At 35.5% G+C, this 18,881-nt stretch overlaps 1 protein-coding gene across 2 annotated transcripts in view; it reads right to left on the bottom strand.

Annotated features, from left to right (window-relative positions):
* LOC145683417 (hemolymph lipopolysaccharide-binding protein-like) overlaps positions 1 to 18,881 on the bottom strand; it is a 708,489-nt gene that overhangs the window by 352,137 nt on the left and 337,471 nt on the right. For both annotated transcript variants that reach the window (XM_081754754.1, XM_081754753.1), the window contains exon 2: positions 5,897 to 6,185. In XM_081754754.1, coding sequence (XP_081610880.1) covers positions 5,897 to 6,164 — 268 coding nt within the window. In that variant the 5' untranslated portion in view covers positions 6,165 to 6,185. The remainder of the gene's footprint in view (positions 1 to 5,896; positions 6,186 to 18,881) is intronic.

The following is an 18,881-nucleotide window of genomic DNA, read 5'->3' as shown; positions in this document are numbered from 1 at the left end:
TTTCACTGCATGATGTTGAGGCAAGGGTTACTCTGCCCCGGAAGCTCACTTTAGAAAAATTTCGTATGGAAAAAGTAATATACAGGTATAATAATAACCGGATGCACATGACTGTCTATAGTTTGTATTAGACGCTTGGGAATTCTTGGATCGGCCAAAACGAAGTCAACGCTGCCAGGGAGAGACATGTCCCGGGGGGAAAGCGGGGATTCCAGCTTGGGTTTCGTCATTCAATATTATTATTAGTATTATTATTATTATTATTATTACTATTATTATTATTATTATTGTCACACGCTAGAAGTGTGAAGGACAGAAGTGTGGATCCTTAGTGGAAGAACATGATTTAAAACTTATTTTGATCTTGAACGGTGCAAATGCTAGTGAATCAGTTATTGTTTATTGTCTCCTTAAATTTCATGATAATGGCTTTAAGTAAATTATCCAAGGCATTTCATTTATCAGCGATAATAGGATATTTTCTAGATTTTTTATTACTGCTGCAAATCAAGCGTACATGGGAAAATTACCGGACACCCATCATTATGGTGCAGATGAAATGAACGTGGATGAAAGAGAGAAATTCGTGATATGGTACAACTAACACCAGAATGATACGTTTATTTTCCAAGAGTTGGTGAGATATTGTGTTCAGGACATCAAAGTAATTCGAATGGCTTGTATATATTTCATATCCACTTTTAACAAAAATCCATGTAAATCCTTTCCTGGAGGCTATCATTTTGGCGAGTGCATGCAATTTAGTATTTGCATTAAAAAATTCGTGTCTGGTGGCAGAAAATATATGCTTTAGAAATCTATGACCCTGACATGTAATCAATGAATTATGTATGCAAAATTCATGGATTCAGACTCAATTTTACAGCAAGCCAAAAGTTAAATTTCAATACTTTGGAGCAATGATCGTCAACCAGTCTAGTGAAACAATATCCATCAGCACCCACATCATCATCATCATCATAATCATCATAAAATTTACAGAACTCAGGATCATCATCTTGTCAAGAAATCTGATGAAAAGAAATACTGTTTCAATTACAAAAAAGCGCTGACTAATACCCGATACATACGAGACATTGGACTATGGGTATTACAAAAAGCCATAACAGAACAATAGCTATATTTTTCCCAATCCCACCAACATACCTGCCAAAGACAGGCAAAGAGTCAAGCACAATTCCACGGGACATGCTTCAGAGTTACCCGAGTTCTGATGCTCGAGCGGATACAAGCTCAGGTGCAGAAGATGACATCACCCTTCCACCTTGCAAAACCATTGGAGAAAACGAATTCAGGGACGAAAAAATCGTCACACTTTCTTTTCTTTTACTCACCTCACTCTCGTAGTCTACCTAGTGATCATAAAATATCTGATGTTATGTTTTTTAGATGTTGAAAATATGTTTTCTTCTTTTTCAAGAAACAAAATAAAAGTTACTACGTATATTCATATGTTCTATTTCCTCTTTACAAAATTTGTACTCGTCAGAATTGAAATCAAGAAACGTATTTCCCTGAACAAACACGGAGACAATGAAATTCTGTATTTTATTTCTCGATTTCAATTTCTTTTCCTGCATCAACTAAACTGTAAAATATAATTTCTGAAATTGTTATTTGGAGTAAAAATAAATCAAAACTAATTTCCGTTGCTTAAAAATTCGGCTTCAGAACTTTTTAAGGAAGTTCTTTTTATGAAACAAAATTCGTTTTTCAAAGAAAAATTCTCTTTCAAAATTGTAGCAAAAGTTGTGTGTATAAAACAAAATTATGTTTCAGAAAATTTTTAAAAGTCTTGTGTACGAAACAAAAAGCAGTTCTCGTCACGAAACTGATCCGACTAAATGAATCGATTCATTGTGATAAAATATAATTTAGTGTTGGCAATACTGAAAAATCGCGCGAGAATTTATTGTTGTAAGACGCTGTTTTATAGCGAACACAACTAGACTCGAACCAACAACCCTAAGGGTCTGATTTATTTCTAAATACACCCAACTGAACAATAAGGTTATGTTTTTACGTTTAAATGTCAACGCTTAGCACTTCATTATTATGAGTCAGCAAGGTTTCATTCAAGATAGAAGTCGTACAAGAGATAACACTAAGTACTGAAAGATGATAACACAAGCATCCTTTTCTATATGAAACATAAACTAATTCTGAAAACTGATCGCACCGAACACTAAAACTTCTCAATAGGGTACGATGGTTCAGCCCTTGTATCTGATGTATGAGGTCAATGCTTCAATCCTCAACCAGGAAAATTTATAATGCTTCCTCTCACTTTCTCGTTTCACCATTTCTCGTTATCATCGTCTCACTTCGAAGGGAACGCTAATCTCAAAATTCCCTAAAACTAGCACCAAGATTCGAACCCGGGACCGTCTTCGGAGGAGTACAATGTGTATAACATAGTGATCAACAAACTAAAACTTCTCAATGGAGTACGGTAGCTCAGTGGCAGATCGCTTACCTGTAATGTGTGACGTCCCTGCTTCAATCCTCAGCCAAGGAAGTATATTATGTTTCCTCTTATTTTCTCATTTCACTATATCTCACCATCACCGTCTCCCTTAGTCTCGAGGGGACGTTAAACTCAAAATTTCTAAAACTTGCACCAAAATTCCAACTCAGATGGTTACAATATCTATAACATGGTAATTACCACATGTAAACTACCCATGTTCATCTCTGAGGTATATTTTAAGACACAAACTGAATCACGAAATATTCATACTATCACATCAAATATAAGGGAATGGTCTTAAGTGCGCCTGCAAATAATCATATAACGTAAAAAGGTCACATGATAGGAGAGATCAATAACCTCCAATATTAATCATTAATACTAATCAAAGGGAACGAAACGAAATTAAATGGACTATACATACACACTGTAAGGTAAGAAAATGAAGATAAAAGTCTCCTAATTTTATACGCAAAAAAGGGAACAAAATGGACACTCAGTAAGACTACATCATTAAGGCAGATCGTAAAAGGGTACAGGGCACAAAATTTCAGCGGGCATCACACTTCAGGGGCGCAAACGTTGTAATCAGGTACCACGAATTGGGCTATATATACACACCTGTATCCCATCAAAAAGTAAAAATCTCCAACATTTTATGCCGTAAAAGGGATCAAAATCGTCAACTCGGTAAAACTACGCCATAAAGGGGAACATAAAAACAACGTGACCAAAAGAAGCGTGGCCTAACATCACGTGACCCAAAGAGGGGTGGCCTAACTTCACGTGAAAATATGACGTGATACCACGTGGTGACGAGGTGGTCACCATGCGCATTGACGCAAAATTTTGGCGGGTGCAGGCCTCCAGGCAGCGCCAAAATCGCCATCAGCTGCCAGCATTGCTATTGTAAACAAATTACGCATATAGCTGATTTATCATAATTTGCGGAAATAATTTTGTGGTTCATTGGCGTTTTCGCGCGTCTCTGCAGCTGGATGTATAATTTGCAAAATGGAAGTGGGGAGAGAGTGCGGGGCATCAATTCATGGCGGAGAAGTCGCTAGTTGCCCATTGCTGGTGCACCGACAGTTTCTACATGTGATATCTTGAATCTCAGATTGCTTATATTATCAGTTTTATTTTGTTTCCTTTCACAAAAACACCTTCCATACAAAATGAAGTAGACAGAAAAATATATAAAAAGTACGTTTGAGTGTTCGGGCCAGAAATTACGTCTTCGATGTCCAACGGTTAGAAAGTCTTATTTCCCCAACACAAAGTAGCCTGGATAAAACGTTGAGTTCGACAATCTGCAGTGTATAATACTGGCTCGTGGAATAATATAAATATAAAGAAATACTCTAAGATATATATTTAAGTTGTAGTGTCACAAAACAATAGCCTCGATGATCATGCAAAACGTTAAACTTCATCATATCTAAATGCTGCAACAATGTCCACTACTACTACTTCGATTACTCATTTTGAGCAATTTGTTTTGACAATTTAGATTTGAATGCTCTAAACTATTCTTTCTACATAACACTTTCTGTTTTATTAAGACCGGAGCAAGAGTTTTACAACACTGAAACGGGTAAAGTGTGCAATTTGATTAAGACACGTCACACCAAGTTTTCCCCCTTCTTAATTAACAGAGATGTTTCAGAATAGTGGGATAAGCGTTTGTTTCATATTCTGGTGATCCTGCGTTCGATTTCCGTTGGTTAATTAAAAGAAATTTTTATCCTTTGTTATGTTGGTACTTCCATTTTAAGATAGCATAGAAAATATTCAATTTCTCTCGGTCTTAGTCTTGATACGACTTTCTTCAGTACACTCGCAAGAGAGCAGTGGCCTACGAGATGACATCAACAGTATTAACCTTGTTTGGGAATGTAACGTGTTTAGCGAACAATTTATGAATAAGTAAGGCATATTGATAGAATAGGTAAAAAATACGACTGATCAAAAAAGGTTATTTCAAGGAAATTGCTTATGTTTCTTATACTTCTTTTTCTACTACTGCTACTGCCAGAAATATTCATTTTTTAAGCTATTCACCATTTAGGATATGTTCTATATGAACAAAAGGACTTGATATTTAATAATCCAAAACTTCATATAATATAAAGTATTTTGCCAAGTCTCAACTTTCCAATAATAATAATAATAATAATAATAATAATATCAATAATAAATTAATAACAATCATAATAGCAATTAGGTAAACAATACCTTCCAATCAAGAAAGAAACAATTACCACAACGGTATTCCAAATCGTGTATCTGCCATACCAGCTTCATAATTTGCCAATCTAACACAAATTCTTCATACAAAAATAAGAAAATTAACTTATAGTTACGGAAGAAAAAATAGAATTTTTTTCTACACTTGTTGAAGTAATTCAAAGAATATGAAAATAATGTCTGCTTGCGTTTCTTCTTTGAAAATTAGAAGTTACGGTGAGGAAGAATAGTAGTAATACAATTCGGGACCAATTAAGAACGATGAGATAGCTTCAACTTGAAGAACTTTTCGTGATATTTTCCTCATTGACGAAGGTTTGTATAATTTATTTTTGAGTTAAAGAAGGAAATTTCGAGTAAGTCATCGTGACACTCATAAGGACTGTCTTCTTGTACAAGCGTTAATATTTTGTGAATAGTCTTATTGCAATAGGTTTAACTAGCTAATAGTTTAGATAAAAAAGAAAATGGCGCGGTAGGTAAGTGGTTTGCGCATAGAAATTCTATTCGGCGAACCCGGATTCAAATACCGGCTAGGTTCAAACTTTTTCAAATGTATCAACTTCAATTTCAATACATACTCAGTGTAACAAGAAAGATCTTGTGTCCACCACAAAGGAAGAGATGTTGGATTGAGGAGAATATGAGGAAGTCTCTCAACGGAGGCAATTATTTACAAACTTGTTTCCAGTAGTTGTTCTAGATTTGATATTTTCAGCTACATTCAAGCACTTACTAATTCATGTGTGGTCAGTATTTTTATTCTCTAAACATACAGTATATAAAGATGCAATAGAAAATACATTTCGTACACCTAAGTAGAATTAGAGTACTTAGGGATGAAAGACATATATATATGTAAGTGGGTGGGTGTGGGTGTGGGTGGGTGAGTGAGTGTGTGTCTGTCCGTTTACTCATATTGATGACCAATATTTGCGTCCATCTCAAATCAAACCTCATAGTAACATTTTGATTGAATAATGTATACTTACTTTTCTCACAACGTATTTATAGTTCCAATATACATTTTTAGGCAATGAAGTATTAAAAATAATAGCTGAAACATAAAACATATGTGTAGGACCGGAGTGGTCCACAAGCAGCTAATTAAATAAGAACGACTTAAGTGTTCAATTTTATTCAAGTATTTCTTACCTTTTAATAGTGCTGTAAGTTGTAGGTCTTTATTCCCATTAAAATCTATCCTCAATCTTTCTAACTTCAATTTCCAGTTATTGGAAAGAGAGCCTATAAATTCGATTTCCTGATGAATGATCCATTGCCTTTTGCCATTTTTGTAGCTATTGGTCCTGACGGTCACATTATGTAATGGATCGCTCGTGTAAAAAGCAGTAAGCACATATTGAACAGTAAAGGATAAAACGCATAAAACAATTCCACTGGTTAAATGTTGTCGCAACATACTTAGTTGTTTGAGTTGTTCCTGAAATTAGTCATGGAAACTATTATAAACAAACACAGTGCATTGTTTCAGATAAAATTAAAGTACCGGTTTAAAGCTCAATTAATGTTAAAATTACTTAAATTATTTAAATGTGTATTCCCTAATAATCTACATTATATTTTACGAGTCCAACTTAAAAAAATATCTGAAATATAATGAAGATATTTCAAAACCAAGGTACCTCAAAACCCGGATATTTGAAATCGACTTCTTTTATATTAAATACCATTTCACGTACTAACACAAAAGTAGAATAAGCATTTCGTTACACTCTTTTTATATACGTATCTTTTGTAATCCTGGTATTTCAAGTAAATAAATGTACTTAAGTTAAGAGCATTTGTCATATTTGAGCACACATTTAAGAAGATTATTCGGATAGTAGAATCCAAAATGCATAACGTTGATTTTAATTTTGTCATTGTATAAGGAACAAGAAAAATGCGAATTTATCAATGTACTCTACTAGCTTTCAGGTGCTGGAGTGTCGAGCTTTTGTTAGCAAAATGCCTCCGAAAGCTGGTTTAAAATTGATCGAATTATCATAAATCGTCACACGAAGGCCTAGCGGTCTACAAGTTCACAAAAATTATTCAACTAGGAGAACGTAAATTAGACTTATACTCACTACGATGCGAATACTTCTTACCAGTAAGGTTATTTCCAGATTAAGCAAAATATTGCATGAGTTTCCGCCATATTTTGTTTAATAGCAGGCATTAAGATATTCTCATGCAAATGTAGGTGACTCGAACGCGAAATATTAAACACCCTTACGTCAGCTATAGGTTGAATTGTTTTGAAATATAAGTTACAAAAGTAATCAACAAGACACGGGATTGAATACCGAATACGTTTGTGAAGGAGAGGAAAGGTGACATTAACTCATAATCTTTATCGAGAAAAGTTGTGTGAAGACACCAGTATAAGAATTCCCAAGGTGTGTGCAACAATCAGCTATCTTTATAATTTGGAAATCTTCACCTCAATGATACACGTTCAGTAGTTTTACGTTCATGTATCAGATTGCTCCTATAAAGTTATGATCTCGAGATGCTGCAGACAATTCAAAGCTGTAATCCTAATATGGAAATTGAAAATTGTAAAGAATGACCCTAAGTGGTTACACACAATTTGATGAAAAGTTAGCAACATGCTTCTACTGGAACGTCGGTTCTCAATGTCCGAATTATCATATTACTGTAGTTGCCTTTGATACATGCAACCGACAACTAGTGGATGTAGTTTCATTTGTTCTAGATATTATCATAAACAAAATGACTGACAACATAGTGCAAGAAGAAGCTAATAGCGTCCCCCTTTATTTTCATCCTGAATTACTACGAGGAAGATGAAGTTACATATTACATTGTAAAAGAGACAAAACATTGATGGTCAACGGCAAAATGCAAGCAACGTTCATTGCATTATCTACATATCATAGGTCTATGTATCATATCAAAATTGATGCAAGACACTTCCGTTAATCCAGACGTTTTCATTCATGATAATTTGCAATGGCATGTTACATGGACCACATTCTTCCCATGTTTTCACTCATTTCATCCAGTTCAAAAACTTTACGTAAATACTAATAAATATTGAACGCTGAGCCTAGTTACTGTAAAGAAACCTCATCTTCTTTCTCATTGTTGTATTCGCAACTTCTACATACAGTAACAGAACAGTTCTCGAGTTAGATTATGCATTAGTGTCCCTTTTACACTACATTGTATACGCATTTTGCTCTATTTGTTTGAGCTCTTTTGGGTAATTTCCAAACTGCATTGGGTGTACAAATATTGCAAATTATGGCGTAACGTGGCTAAATGTAAGAGCAACTAACAGCACAAAATAGATAAACGCTTGCTAACAAAGAAAGATATTAATACCATTAAGATTTATATCACTCGTTATGACAAAACTGTGATAACTACTTCAAGAGGTTTTCCGTGTAAATGCATGTAGCAAGTTTTAATATCACTGCAGAAATAGTTTAATGCATGTACTTGTGACTTTCGCTAGAAAGAGTTATGTGAGGAAGCTATATGTTCAAAAAGTGCTCTAAAACATCAACAGGAGCATTGACTATATCTACCAGTCTCAAATTCTAATGCAATAAATCTTATTTAAATAAAATACGAAAATCAAACAACTTATAGAATGTCGTCAGTTTTTTATTACCGTCTGAAGTTCAAGTGGACTCCCTATGAATTTAAAATTCCTACAAATTTTGGTAGATTATAAAGCTCATTCTGAGTAGTGGCCAAAAGGTTCTCCATACTTTGACTACATAAAACACTCACGGAAACTGGAAGAGAGGAACCTCATAAAATAACATGTCTTAATTGTATATTTCTGTTGATACACAGAGAAAAAAAAAACAGTTAGAGAATAGCACAAAATATAAAGACTACAGCGTGGGCGATGAAACGTTTATCGCACCTCAAAATCAAAAGCAATCTATATTTGAAATTCTTTTCTCATAACGAAGCAACTACCGGTGAAGGCAATAAATAAATTGCATCAATTTCTCAATGTGACTATTAAAATCAGTAAATGCCTGGCTATAATTGACGATGCATCATACTTAAAACAAATGTTTTTCATGTTAATCTTCCTTCATGATCCAGCTACCATCGGCTAACTTCCTGTTAGTTCGAAACGTACCATTTAGAGTGAAATTAAGTATTTCATGCGAACTAATGAAAAATATCTCTTCTTCCGAGTGAGAGAAAGTGTTTTGAAACACCGATGTACGTGCAGGTGCAATATGATGTAAACAATAAATGACGACAGAAGGAGAGGCTAGAATACCAGTTAAAACAACAAGGTAAATTTTTCTTTTGTGTTACAGAAGCATTGTTTGAGGTATTATATTCTGCTTCCTTATATGCGTTAATGATTTCTAAGCAGAAATGACATAGTTGAGATTTGGAGCAAAATTAATTCCAGTGAGAATTATCCATGCAGACTACATGAGGAGGGAAGTTGGAACGCTGTCACAAAAGGAACGCTTTGTTCCAGTGATTGTAATGTTTCAATACACAGTGGCCTGTATTATGTTGTTTTCTTTTCAATGTTATAGTGCCTTGCCCAAGAAATGAGATCAAGTAGTATTATCGATTACATTATGACAAAAATATTTAATCGCTTGTCATTTTCTGCAATTTGACTTCTATGGTAATGATTTGCAGCAACTGTGGATACATACATACATATTCTATGTCGACAACGCCAGACGAACCCCAACAGAACAGATAGATCTTTAATAGTATCCGGTCGTGTTTAAGTGTGGAAAATGCTGAAGCTTAAAAGTAGAGTGATGCTTAGGATAGTAGATTGATAATCTAAAATGTCAGGCTTACATTGCTCCAAATGCTTACAGCAATTCAGGCTCCTATACTTTTCCAATGTCTTGTTAGGTTACAAATTTAAAAGTAAATCCTGGCTTACTGTTACTAGGCATTGATGTTCTCATGATACGGCAAATAGGTTGTATAATCTTGAAGTTAATTAACATCGTAGTTATTTTCATACTTACCGTTTTCACCACAAAAGTGAACTTTCACAATTTTCAAATATATTTTATTTTCTGATTACATATTCTGATGGCCTATTTAATTGATCATAATCAATTCATTCTATTTCATTACAACATGTCAGGCTAAATGAATTACTATTTCCCATACTGCTTTCAGTAATTGAGTATAGAGCCTATTGTGGCAAGATCCGGATTGTTTTCCTGGATTGCTTTGTTTACAATACTACACAAAAGCATTTACGAAGAGAACCAATGCTACTCCATAGTAGTATTGTACAGGCACCCAGGCCAAAAAACATAATAATACGAATGTGGACAATTAAACCGAAAGAGTATCAAACTTCATAACCCATCCATGCATCAGTTTGTCCCAGAATAAGATCAACACAGACTGAAGAAGTAAAAATCAAAAGAATATCAAGATATTGAAAAACACATCTAGCACAAATGAAAAGTAAAATCATGAAAGAGTGTGATATTAACTTTATTTTCGACTTTATTTGTTCGTTTACGCTCTTGAGACAAGAAATAAACATAAACCTAGGCTCTTTCAAATGTAATAGTGAAATATCATAGAACCATCAGAAACAGATAAATATATCCATAGACTATTCTCTATCAAACTTCCTCTAACCACCCGCAAGTGCTGTATCGCTAATTCCACATTAAACAGAAGAACAATACCCCGCATGTAATAATGTATAATATTTGTTTTAGTAATAGCCCTGTGTTTTCCACATCAATGCCAAAAGGTGTACATATTAAATTTCTTGATACTGTATTATTTCTATGTCATTTGATCATTCTCTCAGAACAACATAACAATGAAAACTAATAAGAAAATTTTAAAATTGCTTAAACTTAGGACTGAAACAGAAAAAATAGACTATGTTTATTCTTTATGCGTAAGCACAACTTTAGTCTACGAATAAACTCCAATATTATGTTATCAAATGTTATTTATTAATATCAATAAAAAGTAGAATATTTAATTTAACCTCCCATTGTAATGTACCTTTACAGTTTTTGTTTGGAGGGTCCATTAATTTTTCAACGCACTGTATTACCGGATGTTCCAAAATATAACTTCGGTCCGTGTAGGACATTCATTCGTCGTTTATTCAAACCAAAATTAATGTGGGACCTTTAAATAATTTAGTAGTACTGGTATTTTGGGGAATAATATCTTTATTTATACATTAAGTTATTATTAATTCCATATATGGACATTTCACATGCATGAGTGTTGAAATTCTCATCTTAGTGCTATATGAAAGCATAGTCCCACAATTGGACAGAAATTCTTAAAATAATCCACCAATCTTACTTTTGGCAGAATAATTTAGACCCCCTTCGTCCTTCCAAGATGTCCATACCAGTTTTATCCCGTTTTAACTATTTTCCGCTTTTATCCATTCGCTTTATAATTTTCCGTCTTCAAAACACTTGATCCTCATTGAACTATTTTCTGACGCTATTATATCAAGGCGCGAGAATGATCATTCTAGAAGCTAAGACAAACCCAAGCACAACTTGTATCTTTCGGCTCCTCACAAGAGTGGAATATTTGGAGGAAATATCAGCATTAGTAAGGTACAAATAGTTTCAGTTTAGAAATTACGATGTTGGAAGCGAAAAGTGAGCCCGAGACAGTAAACATTCAATAATAAATTCATCAAAACTGTGAAATATAGAAATTTGTATCATGGACGCCATGTTACTGCATATGAACAGTGATGGAAAGGATATGTATTACTATGTGATAAACATCGGCTGTGTGCTGTGTGTTTTAACTGAAGTTCTCCTTGTTCGAAACATCTTAAAATTTCCTTTTTACCCTCCCAAAATTCAGTTTAGGGTTTCGCGAGACCTGTCCAAATATAACTTTTGTCTGTGTACGTAGTAAGTGTGACCTTGTTTAATTATTACTAACATGGCGTTATACAATTTCGTAGTAGTTAAAGTATTTTCATTATGGTAGTGTAAACGAAGAACGGGGCACTTGTTGATTCCGGAATTGATTAAGCTTCCAACCAAAATGAGTTAAACGATTTTTTCATTAGGGTCCTTTTCCCTTTAGGAAAGGGACCCCTACGATTAGCAATTTGATATGTCCTTTCAATTGCATTAAAATAGTATTTGAAAACATTATTTAGTTTTGCAGAAGGGCTATTTGGTCTGATCATTTCTTCTAACCACTTTTCAGTTCATAGAGCCGATTGTAGATATAGTGAAATTAAATAACCTTATTTGGTTCGTATATAGTGAGAGGTGCGATAATATGTATTAGTATGTACAATTATATGTGTCAGTATTTACTTTCTTGTATATATGGAATTTGATGTGCTTGGTTTGAAGTGACTAGCATAGATTTTAGTAGTAAGTGTGATAGAATGTGTGAAATATGTATCGAGGGACAGTGTATTGTTGTTTGTTTATTTATCTTTTTGGTCCGCCGTAACAAGTATGTTACCACAGAGCGAGAAATGTCATAGTAGTTCTTATCGTAATTTTATAATATATGGCTTATGAGTAAGGTGGATCACTAGGTGTTCTCGGTGCTATGCTAAACGATACTTGAATAGTGCGACATTGCCAGATAGTGTCAAGTGTGTAATGATGCTAGATAATAAAGGGAGTAATCATAGAATTCTGCTTAAATACTTACTAGAGAACTTAGTTTTTGACCTTTACCTCGATTCTGCTTCTCGAACTGCAACGCTAGAATCCAGGAATTTTCTTATTGTTACTACAGTAAACGTACAGATTTGGCAACAACGCATTATGGCGGTCTGCACAAGTTTTGTCTCAAAATCTATTTCCTTAAATGTAAATTAACATTTAAATAAAATATGAAACATATCACGAAAAACGGTCAAACAATATATGTATTTCGTGATAAGATTGTTACCTTAAAATACTTTACACATACTAATAAACATTTCATAAAAGGGAGCACTTCTAGTAAGATCTAAGAAGAAGTGCCATCTTGTGTGCTCATTGTAAGCCGAATCAATTATTTTCTTTTATTTGTTACTTTTTGAGATATCAGAAGACACAATCAAATGAAGCAGTGTCTTGTGTTATGGCTGAAACATAACTCTTTATTATACTACAATAATATGTAACGTTTCATTGCGAAGTAGTTAAGGGAATGTGCTATAATATGTACTGATTTCGGGTTGGTGATCCACCTTAACAAAATATTGCAAAGATTATTCAATCGTGCATAGGTTATTTCCGTACTACTAACGCCATCTCTTGCCAAATTAAGAACTAATCGCCGCTAGTTTTTTTGTTGCTGCGAAGCGTAATGATTTGGTCAATACGAAAATGACCCCCCCTTTTTGCTATAAACCATAAGTAAATATTAGTTTAGGCCCATAAGAATTGATTTCTAGATAACTCACAACGCAAGCTACCTTTCTGGGAAAGCACGATCATTTTTATAACTTAGTAATCAAAATAATTAGAATAATAATCTTAGCGTTTCCACTTAACTCGAAGTGTTGCCCTTATGATATTGTTTTTGTTTCCAAGCTGCATTTACGAATCCTCTTTATGAACTGCTTACTCTGAGAAATTGCATTGTTGACATTTTCTGATATATAGTTGCATGCTATTCAGAGCATTAAATTCTAATTGCATAGACAATAAATTTTAAAGCCGTGAAGTGAATTATACCGTAGTTTGTTACGAAAGAAATTCATGTTCAGTTTATATAGGATTCACGTGCAGTAGCGAGCGATGGACCGATCTATGATTAAATTTTACTTGCCTTTCCTTCTATCGTTGTCTCATTAGAATCTCTCGTCAAGTTGTTACCTAATCCCACTTGTGTTTCCTCTGGTAACTCTGAATGTACATGTTGTTGTAGTTATTTGGGCCCAAAAGTATTGTCAATATCATTAGTTACATTTATATCTATGTTCTATGTGTTTACATGCCAGCCTTGCACATCGATTATCCACTGTTTTAAATAGAATACTTGAACATATGTATTATATCTTTATGCGCGGGAAATTAGTTGAATATATATATCGGGTGATTCCGTTAGTCCGTACAAGGCGTTTAAATCGAAAACGGTCCGAGATATGTACAAACTGAAAACACGTATGCCATTAGCTGCAAAGGACAACAGAGCGAAGTAAAAGGTTTCGTCCCTGGGTCTCCCGGAGGGTCCAAGACTGGTCCAACTGAAAATTGTCAAATGGAAAGGGGGGTCAAGTGGTATATCACGTGAAAGCTCTTGTAAAAGGAAAGAAGCTACAACAAGTCCCGATTCTCTACGATCTCCCTAGCAAAATGGCGGTGGGTCAAAATGTCATGAAAATTTGCATTGAAAACTATATAGCCACTCCTATAAATCTCAAACGGGCAGCCAGACGGAAAAACTGAAAAACAAGAGTCACATGATGCTCAAAGGACAACAGATCGAAGTAACAATTTCGCCCCAGAGTCCATCACAGGGTCCCAGACGGGGTCCAACTCAAAATTGTCAAATGGAAAGAGGCGTCAAGTGGTATATCGCTTGAAAGCTTCTTGTAAAGGGAAAGAAGCTACAACAAGTCCCTATTCGCTACGATCATCCTATGCAACATGGCGGCGGATGAAAATGTCATCAAAAGTTGCATTGAAATGAATGTAAAAAAAAAAACACATATTCCAGTGGAATTGGCGGTAAAATTGCTGGACAGTGCCCGGTAGCCCTGGAGAGTTGTGGTGTTCATCATAAAAGCACATTAGCGATTGGTGCACACAGCCGAAATATTGAGTCAATGACACTAGTCGGTCGGGAGAAAACAACTGTTTTCACTTTGCTTGCACGGAATTCGAGATCTGGAACGAGGCAAGCATGCTCTACCAATGTTTCCTGCATCTGTTTTGTAAGAAGTCTGGGGGTCTTCCCAGATCTTCACCTTGGTGTCCCCACAGAATGTGTGTTTGAAAGCCCTTTATCGGTAGTTGTGATGTTGCTTCTTAGGGTGGTGTCTCCCCTCCCAGACGTCCGGCACTATGGGATCAAAGAAATTGAACACTGTATCCTCCCGACTGGCTAGTGCAACGGATGAAATATTTCGGCTGTGTGCACTACGCGATGATTTGTTTCCATGATGCACACCATAACTCTCTTGGGTACAGCAATTATACGGAAGTTCCCCTTGGACATGTTATTTTGCACCATTTGCCCGCATTCAGCCAAGAACCCTAAACGGCGGTATAAATATAACTATATTGGACTTGCCGTGTGCTATACAATGACGTATAAATCTTGCCAATCCCCGAGTGTTACATTGGGGCCCTCTCCGCGTTATTGTGTTATTTCCGTTCGAGAATGCGTTTCCTCACCAATTCCCAACCTAGGTTAGAATGATGTCACACCCTGATTCGTCTGTATACCTATCTTAGGCTGAGTGTTCCTCAGTAACAACAGACGAATAATGGAATTGACGCAAGGTTCCTGCCCTGTCCCTACCTGCCCTTTTCTTCCCTATGCGTCGTGTAAATGTGAAATTCATGAGACATTAATGTCGTGAAACGTATAACTTCAAATGAAGCACCGTAATGAATAAACATACACATCTTTAATAACGATTACTGCAACTGGATTGTGCTGTTTGCTGGTTTATGTTTGTTGTGAAAAAAAACATATGCTTCTCGAGAGAAACAGTCGCAGACAACCTTGAATTGAAAGGCACGAACGTGAGGTACGCTGGAACACAGTTTGTTCCACAGTAAGTTCATCAGGCTTTGCTGAAGGGTCGTTAGTACGAATTGTAGTGAAGTACTTGTGCTGTGCAAAAGTAATACACCCTACGAACTGAGTTGTGTGTGTGTGTGTGTCAGAAGGTTTCCATTTCATGTAGAAGGTGGCACGTGCTACCCTAATACAGTGTGTTAGTGCAGTGTTGGCTAAGGATATCAATGTATTGGAACAATGCCATATACGAACGGGGAGATATTTAACATGTTAATGGTGTTAGGGGAATGTAGGCAAAACTATAATGTTGCAGTCCGAATTTATAACGCAAAGTTCCCACAGCGAGAATCAATTTCCCGTAATAAACTTCGACGGTTAGCAAATCGTCTGAAACGAACAGGGCGCATACCTCCTCGATATAGGGGTCACAAACATGCTCCAATTGTAGATGACAACGACGTCGTTATTGTTGTTTTGGCTGCTGTCGAAGTACGTCCTAATGCATCCTCAAGAGATATTGCCCGGGATCGCGGAATTAGTCAAACAATCGTACTGCGTATACTGTGGAAGAATAAACGCCACATGTATCATATCTCCTTGTCCCAGTTGCTAACAGATGCCGACCGTAATAAGCGCATCCAGTTTTGTAATTGGCCCGTCAGAAAATTAGGACAAACCCAACGTTTGTCAGTATGTACGTGCTGTGGACAGACGAAGCAATATTTACAAGTGATGGTCATGTCAATCTACACAATGCGCATTATTGGGCTGCGGATAATCCATACTGGACACTACAGATCAACCGGCAAAGACGTTGGAGCATAAATGTGTGGGGTGGTATCATTGGAACGCATGTAATTGGGCCCTGGGTAATTAAATGGAAATTTAACGTCGGCTCTGTTTCATCAATTCTTGACAGAACATCTACCACAAGTGCTGGAAAACATCCCACTTCATGTGCGGCGTAATACGTGGATACAATTGGATGGTTGTCCAGCACATGCTGCTTGTATTTGCAGAGGTGCATTAAATACTTTATTTCCGCACCGTTGGTTAGGAAGAGGGTCCAATACTCTTTTCCCTCCTCAGTCTCCAGACCTTACGTGCATGGACTATTATTTCTGGAGTCGACACAAGGAGCTTGTTTATACGAATAGACCAACTACACTAGAAGATATGAGGCAACGTATAATGACCGCATTTCGAAGCATAGGAGAGGCATTCTCATATTTATACAGTAATTCCTTGACCTCCAACTTCCTCTATCTTTCTTCTTTTCTCCTTCTTCTCTCCTACCTTCTTCTCCTTCTTTCTTACTCTTTCTTTTCGTATTTTTAATAAAACTGAAGAGAGGTCGTGACTGGGAGTTGTCGCTTTTGACACGCTCATTAAATTGTTTTGATGTTTCTTCGGAAGTTCGATATTAATTCGTCAACCATAAAACAATCATCTGAAGTTAGAATATTCTGAAAGTTCATTTGTTTTAAATTTACACATTTTGCCTGAGTTATCAAAATTACAAAAGATTACAATTTTAGTTTCACAACTAGCTCCAACAGCCTACCCCTTTCTCCTCCCATTCACGACATATCTCTTTTCACCAATCTTATTCTCTTTTGACGATGAGAGACAGATTATAAAGAAATAAAATTATGTTTGTGTTTACTTGACAAGGATTGAGAGCACATATACCAAAGGCGTAGGATCTTGTTTCTACACAAGAAAGATGAATATTTAGGTATTTAACATAATTGTTAAAATTACCTGTTAGTTACAGTTCGGTTTTGAAACCAACTGCAAACATTGCAGTATATTTGTCTTTAATTGCTTCGGTATTGTTACAAAACGAACTATTTATCATAATTATAAAAAAGTCGTTTATTAGTATACCTGTAATTTGAAAGAATATTACCGTGTGTCAATTAAAAGAGGACATAGGTATGTAAACTTTTCGTCTTTTATATTAGTTGGGAAGGGGCCGCGGTGTCTCAGTGGTAGACCGTTCACTTCTGGTGCTTGGGGTCCCGGGTTCGATCCCAGTCCCTGCCAAGTGGACTTTGTGGTGGACAAACACCATGTGCGTGGGTTTCCTCGGGGTTCTCCCGTTTCCTCCCACTTTCCTCATTCCACCATTTCATGCATTACTCATCATCGCCGTCTCCTTTAGCCTAACCGGCATAAGCGTGAGACGTAAAACTCAGATTTTATTTCATTTCATTTCACATTAGTTGGGACGTAACATAAAATTGGGCATTTCTGGAAAAATGATTAAACTTTCTGGAATACCAGTTTACATTTATCAGAAGAAATCTACAGGTAGGGCTCAAAGTTTTCGGCAGACATATTGCAAAATGTCATCCAACTTGAAAAATAGAACCACTTTTCAGAATATATATTTTAAGTAGCTACTGCTTCATCACTATTCATTCGAATTTCATGGTTAATGAATTCTTTTTATAATAAAACATGCTTCTAGAAGTAACATGGTACATGTCCGTATGACGTACAAGGAAAAGGAAATTTCGAGGAAATCGGGAAATTTTCTTTAAAAAATATCCTCTTCGGGACTTAGAGCGGCTTTGGGTAGGAATAGGTGACATTAATTTACCATGAAATAATACAGAGAGATACGGTAATCTCTTTGCCAGATAACATTGTAATATCATATATAATGACATGGGAAAAGGTATTTCTTTATCCCTTTTGGAATTAGATAATTTACACTAATAGTGAAATTTGAGATTTAAAATTTCTGAATAAATTAATATTCCAATTAATTTCATGCCTAGTTCCTCATTTCCTTTCAAATGATACATTTTTTCAAATGTATCATGGCTAGTAACTTTCCCTAAAATGATACTGTCCATGCCTGGGTGAGGTATGAAAAAAAAGGAAATTTGAGAGAAATTTGTAAATATATTTGGAAACATTTTCTTAATTTTTTTCTTGCTCCTAAAATGGTCTCGTGTGAAAACACATGACCTTAATGTACCCTGAAAAATAGGTAGGTGTATTGATAATGTTTCTGCCAAATACCATTCCGATATCATACATAGTAACGTTGTGAAAAATAATTTCCCATACTTGCTTGCAATGAGTAAATTTAACTTTTTAGCTGCATTTTATAAGAGATAACCCAGACGTTATTAACCCTAAAAAACATTTGGATGCCTATAGGCATCATAGTGAATCAATAACAATAACAATGATATTCTTAAAATGTGTACATTAGCGAATAGCGCACGCTGATGCCATGTGGCAAAAATGGAGTTAAGCTTTCTACCACACAGTTTTAGTCTAGTGGCATAGATCAGACAGAAAGATTCAGAGGGCGTCAAAAAACATATAGGAAGCACAAAACGTGCACTTTTGTCCCTTGTAATTGTTTTTCAAAACCCCTTTTTCTTCTCTTAACATTAAAAAAATAATT

This window comes from Thermobia domestica, chromosome 4 (assembly GCF_964235325.1).
Source record: "Thermobia domestica chromosome 4, izTheDome1.hap1.1, whole genome shotgun sequence".
Lineage (NCBI taxonomy): Eukaryota > Metazoa > Arthropoda > Insecta > Zygentoma > Lepismatidae > Thermobia > Thermobia domestica.
The sequence above is the reverse complement of the archived record's forward strand: the minus strand, read 5'-3'. Positions and strand labels throughout refer to the sequence as shown.